Genomic DNA, 21,349 nt, shown 5'->3' on the forward strand with positions numbered 1-21,349 from the left:
TATTTTTTCATTTTTCCATTTTAGATACGTGAAATGAAAATATCATTTCCTAAATCAAGAACAAATACCATTGTTGGTGTATCAAGTGGCCAAAACATCCCATTATGAGGACAGTATATAGAGATTGATGCTACTCTGTTTGTCAGTGTACAGTGGTTTATATTTATCTGAATCTTACTATATTTTTCTCATTTACCATAAAGCTGCATGTCTCAGATATTAAGTCTTTAGTTATCAGTCTATTATTTTATATTTTAGATTATGTTTCTGTACACTAAGGTTAAATCTGGCCTACTACCTGTTTTCTTTTTTTTTTTTTTTTCGTTTTCTAGAAACAGAGTTTGCCCATTAATTTGCTTTTAACTATGGTTGATTTCACTCTACAAAGGCAGAGTTGAGTAGTGGCAACAAAGATCCTCTGGTTAGCAACACCTAAAATATTTACAATCTATCTCTTAACATAAAAGCTCAAAAAAAAAGTAATCTTTGTATTAGATAATTAATCTCATCAGAGAAATTTACTGGACTAGTTTATAAATTGTCAGGAATTGTGCAGCTCTGTATAATGATGAGAGATAGATAAAAAATATTCTAGCTTTCAGTTTGCTGTGGTGAAATCTGATACCATTCTAATTTCTGATTCTTGTATGTAATCTACCTTATTTCAGTCTCTCTCTCCTCTTTGTCACACACACACAGAGATACATACACACACACGCACACAGATACACACACACTCATGCCATTCTTTCTGTTGCAAGTTTATAGACCGTCTCTTTATTCCTAGGTTTCTGAAATTTTATGCCCTTTCCACTCCTAATCTGACTTTCCTAACCTCCAACTTAAGCCTATATCTTATACACAGGTCTTCTGCTGAGAGTTTTGGGGCTTGTGCCCAGTACAGGGACCATGTGGGGAATGGATTCTAGGTTTCATTCTGCTCATGGAGTCAGTACCTTGGCATAGAGTTGCTTCTGCTGAGAGGAAGGGGAACTTTCCTCAAAACCACCCCAGGTTACTATACATCTAGTGACATTTCCTCTATAAGCATGAACTTTCTTTTCCGTAGGATAAACCCGCTTGTCTACAGGATATGATCTCATCCCTTTTGACCTTCTCCTTTCTCACCTAATATGTCTACAGTCCTGTAGTCACTGGACGAACTTGGTTTCAACCAATTTTCTCAACAGTCTACTGATGCTCAATCCCCAAGGTCCTGCTCATGAAAGAGATGATAAATCCATGATTGAAGGCAAACACAGAGCTTCTGGTTTGAGAATTTGAGTTTCATTTTCATTTTTAACTTTCCTACCTGTGACAATTATAGCCCTATACTTTGCTTTACCACCTACTATCTCTCAAAGGCAATATTATCTTTTTCTAGAAGAAAACAGAATCTAGATCCATATGAAGCAAAGAGTCCTGTCCTTCTTAGCAAATCTCAGGACCTGCTCTTAAGAGACAATAGATCTACATCATTTGTTGGAGGGTTTGATACTTTTGTGGTTCATTAGAGACAAAACTCTTCTCTGTTTGAAACCCTGGAAATGGCTTTGTCCCAAATTAAATTATTCTGATTCAGAGATGCCCTTGGATAGAAGTTTGAGGTTTTACAACCCCTCCTCTGCCACTCACACATACGCACACATTAAGGCAAATGGAGCGTTACAGAGTGTGAGATCACATATGTTTAACTAAACGTATACTTCATTTATTAGCTCGTAGAAAAGTTCACCATTTCCTCATCCATCAAATGAGAATAACAATACTTACCTATTTATAGGGATTAGTGATAATCTATGTAAAATGTTCCCAGTATGTAGAATACACTGACTAATTGATAAATATTATTATCAACACTAGTAGAATTCTATGTGGTCAAGTGTCTTTTGACAGGGTGAGGTAATGCCAGGGAATAGATTGTTTAAACCTCAATTTAGATGTTTAAAACTTTACATTTTTGGCCAGGCACAGTGGCTAACGTCTATAATCACAGCACTTTGGGAGGCTGAGGTGGGCAGATCAACTGAGGTCAGGAGTTTGTGACCAGCCGGGCCAACATGGTGAAACCCCATCTCTACAAAAAAAAAAAAAATGCAAAAAATTAGCCAGGCATGGTAGTTCGTGCCTGTAGTCCCAGCTACTCCAGAGGCTGAGGCAGGAGAATCACTTGAACCCGGGAGGCAGAGGTTGCAGTGAGCCGAGATCACACCACTGCATTCCAGCCTGGGCAATAGCGTGAGACTCTGTCTCATACAAAAAACAAACAATCTACATTTTTTTTTTTTTTCATCTCTAGAAAGCAGTTTGAGAAAAAGTTTGTGGATGGTCACAGTATCTGGCACTTAAAAGAAATTTGATCAACGGTGTAACCACTACTCCACTCCTCCCTCTAGGGATCTTTACACTACACGGACTATGTGACTAATAACTATCCTTGAATGATATTGGGTATTAGTGAAAGGTCCTTATGACTTAAAATTTGCATAAGTTCTGGGAGGAGCAAAATCACTGGCCTTTACATCTTGGTTTGAATATCAATTTGACTCTTGTTTCACAGCAGGATTTGAAGAAATAGGACGTTGAACAGGTATGTTTCAAGGAAGGGAAAAGGAGGGTGTGAGGCATGAGGAGGTGTGAGGAATGCTTAAAGTACCTGGGAAGAACATGAGGGTATTGCTTGTTCAGGATGTTAGGGTGAAAGAAAAGAAGGAACAATAAAAATACTCTTTCTAATTTTACAAATACTGACTTAGATGATCTCAAATATGAATATATCTGGTTTGGCTAAAAAGTCAAGAGCTTTTTTAAAGGAAGAAATTGCATAATTACTGCTATCCCCTCTGTTGGCCAAAGAAGGTTACTAGTAGAGTTTTCTATAATAGATATTTAAAAATAAATAGGTTGTCTCTGTTTAACTCTACAGTCACGAGTCTAACTGACCTGACAATTTGTTGATGTTTAAAAACAAACTCCTACCCCTTTCAGCAGTTAACCAATTTCTGTTTATTAACCACTAAGTCTTGTTTTCACTCTTATTCTAAAAAGTAACCTACTTTTCAAGTTGACAATGTTTAAATCTGTAAGGGAAGACCTGGAGGCCTGCAACCATCTAATCTATTTGTTATTTTGTTAATAGGTCGCCAAAGAGGTGAGGATATTCAACCACTGTTAATTAGACCAGTTTGTAATTTATTTTGCTTTTGGTCTAAGAAGTACAAAACAGTATGCTGGTGCGGAGTTCAGCATGACAGTGGGACAGAGCAGGTGAGCTGATGTTTGAGCTTCTAAAAATGTGTATGGACTGAAAGGGATTCCTGGTTTTGCCCATTTAAACCGGCTGCAAAGATGCACTGGAAAGGGAAGGCAGTGAATGTGAGAACTTGAAAGAATTTGAGTTTCAACTTCAGAGTTACCTCAGCTAATCAGCTTTTAAGCACATAAATATGTTGATAGGTAAAAGTGCCTTGGAGCTGAATTACTGGCATTGCAGGTAGTCAGTTTTCAAAGTTTGTTTTAACCCCTGTGAAGGCGAATTCTAGGAAAATATAAAAGTGAGTAATAGAAAAGGAACAAATTGAAGGCACATTCTCCTGTAATAGTTCAAAGCATGGACTTTAGTGTCAGACAGTCCTGGGATTAATCCTGGTTCCATGTCCTACATTCCTTGGGTAAATTATTTAACTCCTCAATTCCAGCTTTTCTGATCTGAAAACTGGGTGGGTAAGGGGGGTATTATATAGAGCAACATGGACACAAGCATTTCCAGTTCTATGGGATATAAACATAAAGCAAGGTCATGGTGGGAATGTACAGGCAAAGACGCAGCAAGAAGCACCTAACTCTCTAACTCCCCAGCTCTCTTTATCCTGGGAAAAAGAAGTGTGTTTAAATCAGGCAGTACTAGAGACACTGCCCAAGTTCTATTAAGGTTTCATCAGCCAAAGACCACCAGAAACAGCCTGTAGTTAGACAAAATTGGACTTACTGACTTGATGCAGCAAGGTGGGGTACTTCAGAGGAATCGGGGAATGCCACCCTCAACAAGAGGGAGGAAGAACATGTCTTTTGTAAGGTTTGCGTTCCCACTGAATGATTCTTAAAGGGGTCTATGAGAAGCAGAAAATGACCACAAAGCTATCTAGGGCAGCACTGGTAAGAGTGCATGGTCACTCAAAGAGTTGTTACGGCATTTGATGACTGCCAGACCTTGGGAGCAGCTGACCTTATCAGTGTCTGTCTTCCCAGCTTGATTAAGGGCAGGAGTGTTTTTTTTTGTTGTTGTGTTTTTCTTTTTAGTTTAAACTTATATTCACTTTTAGTCCCAGACATTTTATCCTTTTACGATTTTAGGAGAGAGAAGCCTAACCCATATCGCGGCAAATATTTCTGAGTTGTCCATTGCTCTCCTCTCCAGAAAACAGCAGAATAGCATGTATATCACCTAAAGCTGAGTTTATTACTTATGGCAGGAGGCAAGAGCACCACGTTTACAGAGAGGCTCAGAGAGGCTCAGAATACAGAAGTTAGGTGCAGACATTTATAGAATTCTGAGCTTAAGTGACTTAAGGTCGATCTTTCAATTCAGGGTTCTTATTGGAACTGGGCAAAACTGTGATGTGAGAATTTAAAATTGGAAAACATAGCCAGGTGAGGGTCCTAAAGTCAGTTTTGATAATTGAACAGTGGCTTGATATGCAAGGAGTTTGCTTCACTGAAAAATCTATACTTTTGAGAAAAGGGCTGTTTACCCAGATGAGCAATTTATTTTGCTGAGACGGCAGCTGGTTAAGCAGTCTATTGTTTGTATAAATGAATTTTGAGGAAGTTCTAGAAGCAACGGATCAAGTTATTTATTGGTTTGCAGACTCAGGAAGATAGAATTTCATGGAATAAATAATAAACTTAATTAATGCAGGCAGCCAGCTTCTGTTCTCAAGGCTAAGTTGAAAGGGAGGGGACACTCCTTGTGTCACTATTGGGCTCCTTTGCCAAAAAATAATGTTGAGCAGCATCCAGGGGAGTTTGTGTATAGGTGTCCCTGTTATTATCAGCAGACTCTCCTATTCCCAGGTAGGAAGGGGGCCATCCCCATACGAGATACAGGTATGTTTCTCCTTTAAGGTAATACTACTACCTCACAGGATTGCTGGGTTAAATGAGAGGTGTATAAATTTCTTCATGCAACACGAGACATACTGTAAATGCTCAATAAGTTGTTCTTTTTGCTGTTATTATCATTACAAATAGTACCTTACATGGATTATCAAAGTTATCAATTAGAAAATATATTAGGTCAGAGTTGTTTATGCTTCTTTTGTACGTATATATAATTTTTTGAAGCCAAAGCCTAAACAAGATTCTCTCAGGTTAATTTGGAGTACATCAAGGCTATCTTGCTAATATGTGTCTTTCTATTTCCCTCAGGAAAACCTTGAGAATGGCAGTGCCTGGAAACAGGGGGCTGAATCTGTCTTACAGAACGGACTCAGGAGAGAAAGCCTGGTACATGTTCCAGGCTATGATCCTAAGGACAAAAGCTACAACAATATGGCATTTGAGATTACCCATTTCTAAGGCAATACCTGTATGAATGCACACACACACACACACACACACACACACACACAAACTCCACATACTTCTTGCCTATTTTTTAGTAGATATGTAAGTTGCCATTGCTAGAAGACAGGGATGTCTGGTGCCTATTTGTACTTATTTATAACTACATACAAAATGACTGTTTCTCAGGATATTCTTTGAAAGACTCCAACTTTCATAGAGAAAAACCAACCTGCTCCAAATGTCCTTGACTACTTCCTTCTTGAATAAATTAGGACTGGATTTTATTACCATTCAAGAAATCAAAGTCTTTTTGCTTGGTGTCATGTTAAACTTCAGGTTTTTCGTTTTAGTAGTTTTTTAACCATCAAAATATCTTGCAGTTTAGAGGCAGAACGGGAAACAGGAATATGCATATTTAACGCTTTTCTGCCACGAGAGATAAAAGAGAGGAATGACATCCACCCCCGACCTCATACCTGACATACATGTAGACATATTTTATGCCACCCATCTCCCATCCTGTAGCTACAATTGGCATACAACTACTATTAACATCCCTTCACCACCACTATTAGGTCCTCTTCCAGTCATTCCAGTCATTAGCTGTCCTGACTAAACATTAAAAAAAAATTCAGCTAAATACAGAAGATGGTATGTCTGGCTAGTTGGAGCGATTATAACTAAAAACTTTGCTCCTTTTGTGCTGTCCATGCAGTATTTCTTCTTCCTCTCTATCACTTTACAATGAAAAATTGCCTCAGAGCTCAATAAGAAGTCTGGAGCCTTTTTCCAGGGCTAAGTAAAGAGAAAAGGAATGTCCTATAGAAGGTTGTTAGGATAGAATTTGGTAAAGGAATGTTGCAAATAGTGTAACAGACCATAGGAGATTTCACCAGCAATAGGGTTCTTCTTTGGACAAAATACATTGTCCACAAGACTTGTACTCTGCGCATTCAACTCATGTGAGCAAGCTCAACTCACTCCACCTGGGTTAGGTAACAGAAGTGGAGAACTTTATAGTTCATGTCTAGAAAATAATGTTTAAAGTTCTGGAGAATGAGGGTATTGCCGATTAAAAGGCGAGTTGACAAATGAAGGAGCAGTGAAAGATTTTTGGAGGAAGTGAAGAAGTGAAATTCTGAAAAGGTAAAAGAAAGAACCAGTATGTCACAGGCGCCAAGTCAGAGGACAGATAATAAGAAACAAAGGTGTCAGATATTTATTTGGGTGGCCAGATAAGAGCAAAAGGCCTAGAAACAGTGTGTTAGCAAAGTAAGAAGAAATGGTCCAAATAGGCAAGGATAAGGAACTCCAAAGGTTGTCTTTAAATATTTCTCAAAAGAGAAAGCCTTGAAGGAAGCATACAATAGAGAAAAAATAAATTACCAATATTTATTATTAGAAAAGATAGAAAGACAAATTATTGGAGGAATTAAAACAGACAAACTGGAGTTTATAAAACAGAGCCCAATCCTTGCCTTCTCTCCCTCCACTCAAATAGAAAAGGAGAATGGAGAAAGAGAAAGAAGGTATTAGGCTACAGCTTATAAGAGAGATGAGAAAAAAATACATTTGGGAATAGAGGGAAAGGGTTAAAGGGGGCACATTTGGAGAAATATCTGAAAATGAGAAGGAGCAGAATTTTTGGAATCATTTTTTAAAGTCTGGCAATGCTAATTAAGCTGTTGATCTAAGGATTTGCAAATTGAGAGGTGCAATTATTTTCCAAATGATTTGTGACACTCTTATTAATTAGAATATATATTTTGTGAATATTGAAATCTGAGCCAAAACTAGTTGGCTTTATTAATATCTTAGGGAAAGAAGAGAGAAAGAAAGAGGGAGAGAGAAAGAAAGAACGAAAGGAAGAGGGAGAGAGAGACAGAAAAAATAAAAAGAAAACAAACAGCAATTCTGAGGATGAGAATAAATTAATGGTAGGTATTATATATGCATGTACATATATATACATGTGTACACACATATATGTAAATATGATTTGGAATACATCAGGATTGTGAACTTCCACTTGGGATAGCATAAAAGCAAAATATACCATACAATTTTTCATTTTACTCACAAATTTTCCTAAAGACATTTCACTAGGTCAGTACATTTCCGAGAAAGTTTTAAAAACGTTTCTTCTTTTACAGTCTCTAATTATCTTACCTGGAGTGTTATCAAAATGTCATACAACTGGAAAATGCAATTATTATTATAAAAATATCTCTGCCTTCTCTTGTGTAATGAAATTTATGGCATTAAGAGATGACATTTCAAGAGATTTTAGAGGTCAATGTAGAGACTCCTCCCATTCTTCTTAATTGAACAAACATGCACAAATCTAGGGTTTCAGGTAGAGAGCAGATGGGAATCTACAGGAAACTGTCTTCTATAGTGTATGAAAGCCATGTTTGTTGTGTGGTGAAGCAAAAGGGAACTATGAAGTGCACAGTCAATAGATTCAGCTAGTGAGTCCCAGCACTCCTCTCAGGCCCTCCCTAGGATTAGCAGCCCAGAGTCATGCCAAGGCCACTGGTGCAGTACAAAGACAGTTCCGTGACAAGTTCCATCCATACCATGGAAGAGGGTTAAACTTGTGGCTGTTTTTGCCACAGCATGACCAGAGACATTCTCAATAAATGGCTCTAGGAATGATGAGTCTTAGAGGGGCCTAAAATGTTCCAAACTTGATATTCACCACTGTACCTTTAAAGCACAACTACAGATACTGGTAAAAATGGAACAGAATTACCTCAATGCCTCTTTAACTCATTCTGAATGAATTCATTTTGATGACAGACATTTTTTGTCACCATTTGGAATAAGAACTACAACAGCTTATATTGAGGTGAGGAACTGGAGTCAAGTGGCTTAGGTTCAAACACAAGTTCTGACACAAATCTAGGTAATTTTGGGCAATACTTTTAAAATCTTAGTTTATTCACCAATTAATAGGACTAAACATTATCCCTACTTAATAGAATTATTATGAAGATTTATATAAGTAAATCATATAAAGTGCTAGCACAGTGTGACTGGCCCACATGGAATATTTAATACTTGGTCTGCAATATATGAAGAAAGTGGTGTACATGTTAACTTAAATGGTTTCATTATTTCTCTTCAGGATTTTTAAGATGTGGGATCAGAATATATGTTACTATTTTGAGAATTAGAAATAATAAGAAAACCAGAATGTATACATTAAAAGTCATGCCATAAATTTCCAAAGAGTAGTTTTTTTAATGCCAGAGTTTAAATAAAATATTATTTTCCAGAGAGTAACTTTTCTAAAGGTCCTAAATTCTGAAAAGAGAGAAAACTACTGTTATAAACAGGTTTATTACTAAAAGATGCAATATTCATTACTATGATTTATTATTATTTTGTACATGTGAACCTTGATAAGTAAACAGCATCTCAGCCCAAGTTTATTACTCAATGCACAGTTCAAAGCAACTATGACTCTCAAAATAGCAAAAGAGGTGGAGAGGGTCTTTTCCCTTTGTTTATACAGTATTTGCTAAACATGAACTTTACTATTTTGTGACTTTATAGGGTTACACCATTTCATTCTAAAGAGAAACAAAAAGTAAACCATCGGCCATGTGGCTTTCAAACTGTATTTCAAAGAGAATATTACTGAAATATTTTTGTGCTGTTGCAGTCTTAATTAAACATTATTACAAAGATCAGATATGAAAAAATAGGAGTCTCCCTTTAATTGTTCCCTTTGAAATAAATTGTTTTAAAATATTACAGAAGTTACAGCTGTATGTATATGCACATTTGTATATTTACAAGTCTCATGTACTTTATCTCAATATTGCAAATTAGCTAGGTTTACTATAGAGTTAACTGCTTTCTTCTAGCATTTATAATCTTGTAGTATAACCTATTTTCAAATAACTAAAATTTAATTGATATCAACGGTACACATGAAAATGATACAAATTTATAAACTAATAAAATGTAACTCATCATTGATAGTAAATTAACTAATGGGTAGATTTTATTGGTAATTCTTGGAAACAGATCATACCATTGTTTCCTCTCCCACCCCAATCTCCTGAGTAAATCAATGTAGATTTGCAAATACCCATGTGAATAACAAACATGCACAAGCCCATTTTTCCAATATTATACTTTGGTGTTTCAAATATTAGCCATCTTCAGAAGACAAAGAGTTAAGCTCATAAATATTTAACTTCTTAATCACAACATGACCCTTTCTTGAAGTGTCAGGCAGTCATCATAAATTAGAAAAATAGTCTTATGCTGTGGAGCAAGATGTTCATTGATAATGATATTTCAGTACATCGGTAGGACATTTAATGTGATATTTTTGTATTTTCCAAAATCTTTTCCAGCTTTTTAATTTCAGAGTCCTAGAATACATCTGAATCTAATGTTGTTTATACAACTAGTTAAGATTAGGCAAAATGCCTATAAACAAGTATAGGTATATAATTCATATATAATTATTTAAATTTTTTAAAAATTAAGTTCCAATTTAAGTGCATTGGAATTATAAATGTGAATATTTTCTACAGGGTTAGGGATGGAATGGAAGATAATGATCTATTCTAAAATCTTTTGTTAAAACTTTATAGATTAAGGCAGGTCTACCAGGTGACCAAGTAAGCATATGCCAAAATAAGGTTTTTCATATCATAAAACATGACTTCCTTTTTGATGTTTTGGATAATGCCTGTAATATTTAGTTCACCCATGGGTTATTACACATACACACACAGAAATAAATATCAAGAGGGTTTGTAACTTAATAAAGTAGGTTACTATAAATCAAGAAAAGCAATGAATAATGGTGATATCTTTTGTGGAACTTATCCTCAGGAATTTCCAGAAATGATTCACCTGTGTCCCAAGTTGTAAAAGCAAGTGTGTGCACAGGTGTTCAGAACACCTCATCCCTATTACAGGATCTGCTTTTGACACATTTAAAAGGCTAAGAGCAGTTTCATGTAACTCTTCATTTAATGTCTTAATTTAACTGCTATACATAAAAAAAGTGAGCAACCCTCAAATCACTTATTTGCAGTATAGTATAATATAAGCAGGCTGAATTTGTGGATAACATTATTGACTGATTTGGAATACACTTCATAAAGGTTTATATACCTTTATGCTAACTACTTTTAAGAATGCTAATAGGTCACCTTCTTAAAAATTGATTCAGTCTATCTCAACAGAGCAAAGCTTCCTTAAATTGGCTTTAGAATTTAAGAATTTGGAAGGAATGTTTAATGATAACAATACACAGTGTATTTTTTTTTTTACGATTTGCAGCGTAACTGCAGTGAGTAAAAGGAGCAATAAAACAAATATTTATAATCATCTGGATAAATATATGGTTACAACATAATTTCTCCTGTAGAGAATAAAAATGGTTGGAGAAATCCACTGTTGTCTCTTCTGGCCACCCCCAAATTCCTTTTTCAATTATAGAATTCCAATAACTCTTTCCTACTTGAAAAATACAATATAGAGGCCAATGGACACATATATTAGGAAGATAAAATTGTATATCCTTTAAATTGTATATCTTTTTAAGTGTATTTTCATCTTCAACACTGAAAATAGGCTGTTTATTCTTTGGTTAGAGTTGTCACCAAAATCTAAGCTTATTAGATTTAGCTTCATAAATCATAGCATAGTTAAGAAAAAAAAACCTTCATTTCTTCCGAGTGTGAACAGATGAACTACACTGTGGTTTGTTTTTCAGCCAGAAAGAAGGCAGGGTGTGTGCACAGCAGATACTGAAGTAGGATCTGTAAAGCAGACATTTTTGCATGGGTAGAAAACACTCTAAATTGCCTTTATCATCTTCAAAACATTGCTTCCACAATTATCTTGGCCATCCGGTTTTTCTGCCACTCAATCTCTTTTCTCACCAGAGAGAGAAAAATACGCCGGGTAAAGATCAGCAGAAAAGTCTGTTCATATTACTTGTTGGAAAGATACTTAATTTTGCCTGAAGAGTTTACTAGTAGGGTTGAATTTCATGTATCAACATGTAATTCAAAATGATTGTAATAGTACTGAGGCAGTTTGAGTAGCACATGGGACTAGCCACCTACATGGCAATTATTTTTTGAGCAGTATCTAAATAGATCTCATAAAATTTTGTTTTTCAACGAATAATATAAGAAGTGTTACTTTCTGAAAAACAAAGAGGGCAGAGATATTGCTTTTACCACATAGAGAGAATTAAGATGGAAAAAAAAAACACTCTGAGGAAGTCAATGCAGGTCTATACCGGAAAATCTCATTTCTTTCCTTCTTAGGGAAAAATGTAAAGCAGAGCCCACATAACTGACTGTGTAGTGTAATCAAGACTTCCACCTTGGGCTGGCTGCATGTGAACGAGGCTTTTTCTAGAATTTTGCAGACGCACACACTGATACAGTCATAAAGCAGTAAAATTGGACTGACTTACAGGTTTCTGTTTGAGGGTAGACTTTGATAGTGAGAGGTGACAGCATGCTGGCAGTCCTCACAGCCCTCGCTCGCTCTCGGTGCCTCCTCTGCCTGGGCTGCCACTTTGGCGGCACTTGAGGAGCCCTTCAGCCCACCGCTGCACTGTGGGAGCCCATTTCCGGGCTGGCCAAGGCGGGAGCCGACTCCCTCGGCTTGCTGGGAGGTGTGGAGGGAGAGGCGCCAGTGGAAACGGGGCTGCGCGCCGCGCTTGCGGGCCGGCTGGAGTTCCGGGTGGGCGTGGGCTTGGCGGCCCCGCACTCGGAGCAGCCGGTCGGCCCTGCCGGCCCCGGGCAAGGAGGGGCTTGGCACCCGGGCCAGTGGCTGCGGAGGGTGTACTGGGTCCCCCAGCAGTGCCAGCCCACCGGCGCTGCGCTCAATTTCTCACCCGGGCTTAGCTGCCTTCCCGCGGGGCAGGGCTCGGGACCTGCAGCCCGCCATGCCTGAGCCTCCCACCCCCTCCATGGGCTCCATTACGGCCCGAGCCTCCCTGGCGAGCGCCGCCCCCTGCTCCATGGCGCCTAGTCCCATCGACCACCCAAGGGCTGAGGAGTGCGAGCGCACGGCACGGGACTGGCAGGCAGCTCCGCCTGCAGCCCCGGTGCAGGATCCACTGGGTGAAGCCAGCTGGGCTCCTGAGTCTGGTGGAGATGTGGAGAACCTTTATGTCTAGCTCAGGGATTGTGAACACACCAATCAGCACCCTGTGTCTAGCTCGAGGTTTGTGAGTTCTCCAATCGACACTCTGTGTCTGGCTGCCCTGGTGGGGCTTTGGAGAACTTTTGTGTCGGGGGACGTGGAGAACCTTTATGTCTAGCTCAGGGATGGTAAACGCACCAATCAGCGCCCTGTCAAAACAGACCACTGGGCTCTACCAAACAGCAGGACGTGGGTGGGGCCAGATAAGAGAATAAAAGCAGGCTGCCCGAGCCAGCACTGGTAACCTGCTCGGGTCCCCTTCCACACTGTGGAAGCTCTGTTCTTTCGCTCTTTGCAATAAATCTTGCTACTGCTGACTCTTTGGGTCCACACTGCTTTTATGAGCTGTAACACTCGCCGCGAAGGTCTGCAGCTTCACTCCTGAAGCCAGCGAAACCACCAGGCCACGGGGAGGAACGAACAACTCCAGACGTGCCGCCTTAAGAGCTGTAACACTCACTGCGAAGGTCTGCAGCTTCACTCCTGAGCCAGCGAGACCACGAACCCACCAGAAGGAAGAAACTCCGAACACATGTGAACATCAGAAGGAACAAACTCCGGACACGCCGCCTTTAGAACTGTAACACTCACCGCGAGGGTCCGCGGCTTCATTCTTGAAGTCAGTGAGAGCAAGAACCCACCAATTCCACACACAATAGTACCAGATATTGGAACTGGTCCCAAATATGAAACTTTTTTCTACCAACTGTTTGTTTCATTTTACTTTCCTAAAAAAGATATCTTAATGTGGACGTGGCCAGGATGCAGTCAGGGTAACATTTGTGTTCTCTAGAAAACAAAAAAGCCATCAAATGTGATCATGGGTATGTTTTTTCAGATGAAGCCAGATGGCAAATTCAATTGAAGATAACTTATCACCATTACAAAGGTAGCAGAAGCCTAGGCTGATCAATGATTCAAGCTAAAGCCCGATTAGTATCTCCTTTGGACTATGTATTGTTGTCATATTTCATTTGGAATAGAAATGCCTGTAGGGAAATGTTTGGATTTTCATCAGAAGCTGGGTTGTTCAGGCCACTCCTAAAAGGTTCTCTCTGAGCCACTAAGAATACCAGGAATGAGGTAAGATGTTAACTGATTCCCTGGATAAAACCTAGAACTATACCCAGAGTCCATTTTAATACCATGATTTTCGGGGGAAATGGAGTGGAAATATCTGGTCACCATAGTAGGACTGAGTTGGGCATATTTCAAAGACAGTAACTGCTCACTGATTCTTATACAAAGGATGGCAAGACGCAAGTGTGTATATGCACACCCACACACAACACACACCCTAGGCTTACATTAACTTGCCCCCAGTTGACAGGCTAGTTAATCAAGCCATATCAGTTAAGCAACTCTGCAGGCCACCTGGATTTTCCATTTTGACTATCATTTAAAAAAAAAATGGGCAAATTGGTAGCCTCTTTTTGACATTTGTCTACGGTGCTCCTGCATGTCCTCCCTCCTTAGCATGCACTGTGTCTGTGCTAAAATTCCTGTCGTAAAGAGATTTTGATGGTGATTGATGGAGCCAGCATAAATGTGAAAAAGAGAAAGGGCTTATGGGTGATGACAGTATTGTTAACCCTCACAAGAACTAATCAAGCTTCTTCTCTTATCTGTGTCTAGTACAAAGCATTAGATAGGTGTGATTCCCCACCAGCACTTTATAATGTGCAAACGTCTTGAAGAAAATAATGATTTTATCAGAAGAGAGTCAAACCTTTTTAAGAGTACGGTAATGGCCTGCAAGAATAAGAAGCTAGCCTTGTAGAGTTAAAGAATGAACAACACCCCCTCCCCATACAAAACAAATTTCAATTTAATATTTAAAAAGCAAGCAGAATTAAACTTAACATGCAAATTATAGGGAAAATACCATATCAAATAATAATTTATTGAGTGAAAAAGTTTTCTATTCATTCCATCATACAGTAGATTGTACTAGGAATCATTTTGGAAGAATGTGCAGCATTCAGAAGTTGTATCTCATGCAGTCACTCAGCAGCATTTTATCTAAAAGTACGTGCACAGACTCAGACAATTACAAACTATTTCAGCCATGATCTACAGTGATTTTCCACACATTGTACAGTGAAAGCTCTTCAGCTTGGAACAACTTGTCAAGGCAGACTGCATGCACATATATATTAGCTATTTGCTTGAAAAGACAAGTTAGAATATGAAAATATATAAGCAGCATTCATGTAATACAGAATTCCTGAGAATAGTGTGTGCTATAAATCTTTGAGAAGTAATTTGTATTCATATAAAAACCATGATATAAAACATTTCTCTCAACTAAAACAGTGATCTAAAACTAACACACTGCAAGGGGCTGTCAGTATTTACTGTCAACAATGATGAAGGCATAACTAGATTCTATTGCACTGTTTTGCGAAATAAACATTTCAGACAACTTTTTCTTTTTCTGTTTTTCACATCTGTTTCAAAAGTATCAGAGAAGGCATTTTATAAATCAATGTATTACAATTTTTAAATTAAAATATTTTTCTCTTTTCATATTTTTCTTTCTAGTTGATCAATATGGTTTTAAACCCTAACGGGACTATATAAAAACACAGAAAGGAAATACTTCTTAAGCATAGAGCTATCATTATTCTTTATACTACTGTCAGACAAATGTTGCTGTTCTGTGGCCCTAATTTGGAAAAGATGTTGGTTGATGTTATTATTAGGTAGAGAGAGTATTTATACTCAGGCAGGTGTATATATGTACCTAACAAAGAAAAAGAAATGCAGATGCTATAAAAATGGAGAAGTGTAAAAAAAACTCCCTTGTACTTAGTGGAATTAGTTGCTACGATTGCTACAAATAGGGAGGGGGGAGCATGAGAACCTCTCTGCAATCTGAATGGAAGAGTCTCACATAACAAGGGCACGTGAGGGAAGTTCAGAGTCTGAGGCCCTTTCCTTTGCTCAGAATCAGAGAACAAGGAGGAAAGTGAATACGCTTGACAAAAACAAACAATGAAACAGCTATCATCTATCCGCTTTTCTTCTGGAGAGAAAGAAGGAAAAGCTAAAACATTTTCAGTGTTAATATTTAGAAAAAAGTTTCCTAGTAAGAGAAACATAATCTCACTAGAGAAATACTAGCATATATACGTAGTAGCTTTATTTCCATTGTGTTTGATCTGGTCTTTTATATGTTAGAAATAATGGTGCTTTGCTTGATTGGACAAATAATAACAATCATAGTAACCATAAATATGTATGTGTGCATATGTGTGATTTCCTTGTTTTGCAAAGAAACATCTTATTTCTACCATACATTTACTTCAGCTCTTCTCTTTCTTCCTTTCCAACCTCCATAGCTTATGCCTCCTCTGAACTTTCTTGAGTGCCCCATCACTCCTGCCTCATCTGTGGAACAGACATACTCATAGATACAGAGTTGACGTTGAAATAGAAATTCTACAACAAAGCAAAATTATGTCTTTTGTGATTAATTTGACTTTGTTTCTAGAGAGTTATTAAAAATAAACCAAATCAAAACTATCAAAGAAATGACATAAAACTCCCTTCAGTGATGAAAAGAGAAACTAAAACACAAATGTTTTTTCTTTTTTTAGCAAATAATATAGATTTATATTCATGCATTATTTTCATTAGCTCATGAGTAACAGTGCACATTGTTGAAAAAGCATAAGTGTTGCAGAGCATCTGGCCTCAGTTTTCCCGAATAAACAGATTACAATAGCAAAAACTGATGTCAGAGCTGCATAAATCACAATGTATACTACGTACTGTCAAGGTGCAAAGGGACAAGGAAAACCAACGTATTTACAGCATTTCAAGTTAATATTCCGTGAGAGTTGTAATAAATCATAGAGAAAAAATTAAATATACTATAAAACAGCCTTCCACAATAAAGTATGGATTAATTGTGTTCTAAACTATGTAAGAATAGCCATTCATAGTTTATAAGTATGTGGCTTTATTGGCATTTAGTACAAAAAATTGCAGTGCAACTGGCTCTGCCAGGGATAAAAGAGACTTGAAGTAGCCAATGCAATGGAATATTATTTCAATGAATGCTGTTCTTTTTGGAATCTTAGATTTTTGGTTTGACTACTAAAGGTGATGTGCAACTCTTCAACTGCATAGTCAATGTAAAGCAGCATAAATCCCCTGTGGCACAAATCCATAATCTCAGCAAGAGACAAGGGCAATTCCTACCAACCTGTAAACTGAAGGGATGTAGAGTTCTGGTAGCCAAGGCAAGAATTTGTTTAAGTCATTTCTTGTAAGTATCTGAACTCAACCATAATTTCCAAAGTCAAATTAGTATGTGAGTGAAGACTGCATGATATTTTAAGCCATGTCTGGCTTGTGAACATTTACATGGAAATCTGTCTTTCAAAACCTCACCACCCTCTTTCCCATTACACTGCAGTTGATGGAAGGCAGAGGTCTCCACGCATACATCTCCCTGAGACTCGTTCTGAGAATTACATCCTGGCTTCCTGCAATGTCAATCTAACCCTCTGTAAGGTTGTCAAGTCATTGTTTTCTTCCCTACAAGCCTGGATATTTCAAATCCCAGAGATGGCTGTGATACATTTCCAAGTAGCATATTATACATGTGGATTGCCAAGTATGCCTTCCTCCTAGATTTCACCTAGCATTCACAGTTGCCATCATTTCTTCCCATTAATGTTATCAGCCCTACTGGGTAACAGGTGTCAACTAAGGCCATTCATGGTGAACAGGCTGACCACTTTTTCTCCGTTGTTGTTGCAAATGTTCCAGTTCAGCCTCATACATCATTTCTTGAACTAAGTATTTCTCTCGTCGTATTCGGTCATGTAGACCCTTTGGTACATCTGGAATCAGGTATGCGATAAATGACTTAATCCCAAAAACGAGGTGCTGCAAATTTAAATGTGAAAAGTACAGTTTTCAAAGATTCTGAAATGCTAATTATAAAACAGTACAACAATGAACAATGTTGCATTTGCCTTGAATCAAGCATCAGAACTTAGTATGTACCATCTAGAATATTAATATTTTCGAAAATTATATTGAAAACACTACTGTTGCTTTCTTCCTTAAGTATTAGGACAAAACGAAGAATTACTTCCTCTTTTTGCTACAACATGTTGATAGCACTTTATAAGCACCGAGTAAATCTTAAATTCACTCCTATAAAATCTTTACATATTATGAAATATTATTATGACATGAACTGTTACACACAGATGAGAAAGATCATATCCAGGGAGAACCCATGTCCAATAGATCATAACACATATCATGTAAACCACATAGAATGCAGTCTGCCTGTTAGGCTAGCATTAGACTCAAACTCAAAAAATGTATTTTTCATGTCTATTAAGTTCATATATCATCATAGCTGCTTTAAATATTTTACCTTTATTACATAATTATTCTATGATAAAAAACATATTACTTTTATTTTATTATTACTTCTTTGAGAAAGCATTTCATTCTTTTGCTCAGGTTGGAGTGCAGTGGCATATATACAGCTGACTGCAGCCTCCATCTCCTGGGCTTAAGCAATCCTCCTGCCTCAGACTCCCAAATAGCTGGGAGAACAGTTGCCTGCCACTACACCTGGATAATTTTTTTAAAAAATTTTGTAGATAGGAGGTCTCACATGTTGCCTAGACTGGCCTCGAGCTCCTGGGCTCGAGTTATCCTCCCACCTTGGCCTCCCAAAGTGCTGGGATTATAGGTGGGAGCCACTGCGCCTGGCTGATATTTTGAAAAATGAACTGACAAAAGTAATGCATTAAAAAAAAAGCAGGAATAAAACTCAAAGGCAGTATGTCTGTGGTTAGAAGTATACATGTTGAATGAGGCTGCTTGAATCTGAATCCTATGCTTATTAGCTGTTTAACCTTAGGCAAATCACCTATATTCTGTGTCATATCCCTAAAATGGTGATAATCGTAGTACCTCTTAAAGGTTGGCAGAAGTATTAAATGAATATATACACACATACACACACATATACACATACACAATATACACATACGTGTGTGTGTGTATATATATGTGTGTGTGTATGTGTGTGTATGGCTCAAGGATTGCTTGTCATAGTGTGAGCCCTGCTTAAATATTACCTCCTGTTATTATAAATGCATCCTGTTTTTCCTATGAAGAAGAGTAAGTAGATCTTTAAATTTCTCAGAAAGGAAAAAACATGATGCTAATAGAGTTAGCATAACCTGTGGAAAATAATACACTCCTAATGGATTCTTAGTAGATAATAGTCTATGAAGAATTCAAGGTACTTTAACTGGGCTTATTATATGTGTCCCAAGAGACTGTACTGCAGAGTAGATCATAGTAAGGCAGGTCATATTTTTCCATATAAAAGCAAATAATCAGAAGTTTCTTTCTTGATAAAATATTTGATATTCACAGAAATATCCAGGAATGTGCCTCAAGGGTATAGTAATAAAATTCAAAACATTTGCTATAATTAAATTAGTAGGGATATGCTTCAAGTCCCTGAGCAAAAAATAATTTAGTATAGCTTTTTTTTTTTTTTTTGACGGACTTTCACTCTTGTTGCCCAGGCTACATTGCAATGGCATGATCTCGGCTCACCACAACCTCCGCCTCCTGGGTTCAAGTGATTCTCCTGCCTCAACCTCCTGAGTAGCTGGGATTACAGGCATGCGCCACTGCACCTGGCTAATTTTGTATTTTTAGTAAAGATGGGGTTTCTCCATGTTGGTCAGGCTGCTCTCGAACTCCTGACCTCAGGTGATCCGCCTGCCTGGGCCTCCCAAAGTTCTGGGATTACAGGCGTGAGCCACCACACCTGGCCAAGTTAGTATAATTTTAATAACACTGACTATTAGAACTTAATGCAGAATTATTTTATAATTAAAAAGTGTATTCAACTCATCCTAAATGGCACTCTAAGGGGAAAATATTTAATACAATTAAAGATAGTGTCTTCAATAAATCGTGGAGGGAAAATTGGATATCTATGTGCACGAGAATGAAACTAGATCCCTATCTCTTACCAAATTCAAAAATAAAATCAAAATGGATTAAAGACTAGTGTTAAGTCCTGAAACTATGAAACCGCTAGAAGAAAAACACTGGGGAAATGCTTTAGGACATAGACCTGGGCAGAGATTTTTTTGGGGTAAGACCTCAAAAGCATGGGCAATAAAAACAAAAATACACAAATGGGATCACATCAAGCTAAAAAGTTTCTGCATGGCAAATAAAAAAAATCTACAGAATGAATAGACAACTGATAGAATGGGGAAAATATTTCCAAACTATCCACCTGACAAAGGATTAATACGTTTGATGAAATATCATACAGAAGACAGAAAAAATGTTCTAAACGTGGATCAATCTCATAGCTAGCTCTCTATATATCTAAAAACAGTAAAATGGGTAAGGCACAAAATAAGTTTCATGAAACAATACCATTGAAGTAATTTTGAAAAAGAACACTCAAATTAACACTATGTATTTTTTTTTGTAAACAAACATATATGCAAGTAAATACATGGAAGAATTTATACAGATGAACAGGGAGTGGATGTTTTTGGAATGGGTGGGTAATGGAATTAGCAATGGTGAAAGAAGAAGAAAAAAATAGTGAGGAAATTACATGGATCAATGATGACAGTTTGCTTTGAATCCATGCATTCTATTAACTTTGTTCATTTGAGCTCCAAAATAAGATAGGGGGAGAAGTGTAAATAAAAACACAATAGAAGTTTTTTTAATCACTGGGTTGGAAATATGCCTTAACTCTTATATTAGACACTCTCATTTCATCAGGAGACATGTATATAGGCCAAAGTCATTAAATAACAGAATTTCAGTCCTGGATGATACCCTTAGGGGTAAGCATTTCATTTTAAAGATGAAGGATATTTCACTACAAAATTTGAAGTACTTTTTGGAGATAGTTGAGAGGTATATTACCTTTAAAAATATTTGTTCCAACAGTCTTAGACATGGCTACCTTTTCTCTAAATAAATTGGTGTGGCCATATAAAACAGATTCATTTAAAGTCTTTTTATTGACCTTAGTGGTACCTCAGAGAGTAGATACTCAGTATATCCCAGTGCTAAATTATTCACTGTATTGAAATAATTATATGCTAAACAAGGCAATAATACAATAGCTTCTGCCAAATTTCTTCACAGGATTACAATCAGATATTATTGTATGGATCTGATAATCAAAGTCTCTGAATTTTTAAATAAAATGTTCTCAAGCACAATTTATTGAACCATCCAGTGTTCCTTATACAAATATATAAGTGATCAACTGTAACTGGAATTGATTGTCCAGAAAATCAGGTTTTTTCCATCCCAATGAATCGATATGGATTCTTTTATCAGATGATGAAAATCATCCTTTCCTTTTTAAACTTGGTTACTAAAAGGCTCAAAAGTAGGAGGCTCAAAAGTTTTCAGCTCAACTGTGCAGTAGCTTTTTTTTTTTTAACGCTGATTTCTTGGTATTTAAATTAATGTACACTCTTACATTATTCAGCTCTTGCTTTTCTGTACTTGTAATAATGCTTTCATTGTATTAAAGCCT

General features: G+C 37.3%; 3 protein-coding genes across 7 annotated transcripts in view; 1 reads left to right on the forward strand and 2 right to left on the reverse strand.

Annotated features, from left to right (window-relative positions):
• The window catches only part of SLC5A12 (solute carrier family 5 member 12), a 51,750-nt gene extending 46,136 nt beyond the window's left edge, over positions 1 to 5,614 (forward strand). Inside the window, exons 14-15 of the mRNA XM_055282091.2 lie at positions 3,140 to 3,267; positions 5,428 to 5,614. Coding sequence (XP_055138066.1) covers positions 3,140 to 3,267; positions 5,428 to 5,577 — 278 coding nt within the window. The 3' untranslated portion in view covers positions 5,578 to 5,614. The remainder of the gene's footprint in view (positions 1 to 3,139; positions 3,268 to 5,427) is intronic.
• BBOX1 (gamma-butyrobetaine hydroxylase 1) overlaps positions 1 to 12,225 on the reverse strand; it is a 483,622-nt gene extending 471,397 nt beyond the window's left edge. For all 4 annotated transcript variants that reach the window (XM_055282095.2, XM_055282099.2, XM_055282098.2 and 1 more), the window contains exon 1: positions 12,029 to 12,225. The gene's annotated coding sequence lies outside the window, so the exon portion shown is untranslated. The remainder of the gene's footprint in view (positions 1 to 12,028) is intronic.
• A 2,410-nt stretch (positions 12,226 to 14,635) lies between these two features.
• The window catches only part of ANO3 (anoctamin 3), a 471,431-nt gene continuing 464,717 nt past the window's right edge, over positions 14,636 to 21,349 (reverse strand). For both annotated transcript variants that reach the window (XM_055282105.1, XM_055282106.2), the window contains one exon: positions 14,636 to 17,667. In XM_055282105.1, the coding sequence (XP_055138080.1) occupies positions 17,485 to 17,667 (183 nt within the window). In that variant the 3' untranslated portion in view covers positions 14,636 to 17,484. The remainder of the gene's footprint in view (positions 17,668 to 21,349) is intronic.

This window comes from Symphalangus syndactylus, chromosome 6, assembly GCF_028878055.3.
Source record: "Symphalangus syndactylus isolate Jambi chromosome 6, NHGRI_mSymSyn1-v2.1_pri, whole genome shotgun sequence".
Classification (NCBI taxonomy): Eukaryota; Metazoa; Chordata; class Mammalia; order Primates; family Hylobatidae; genus Symphalangus; species Symphalangus syndactylus.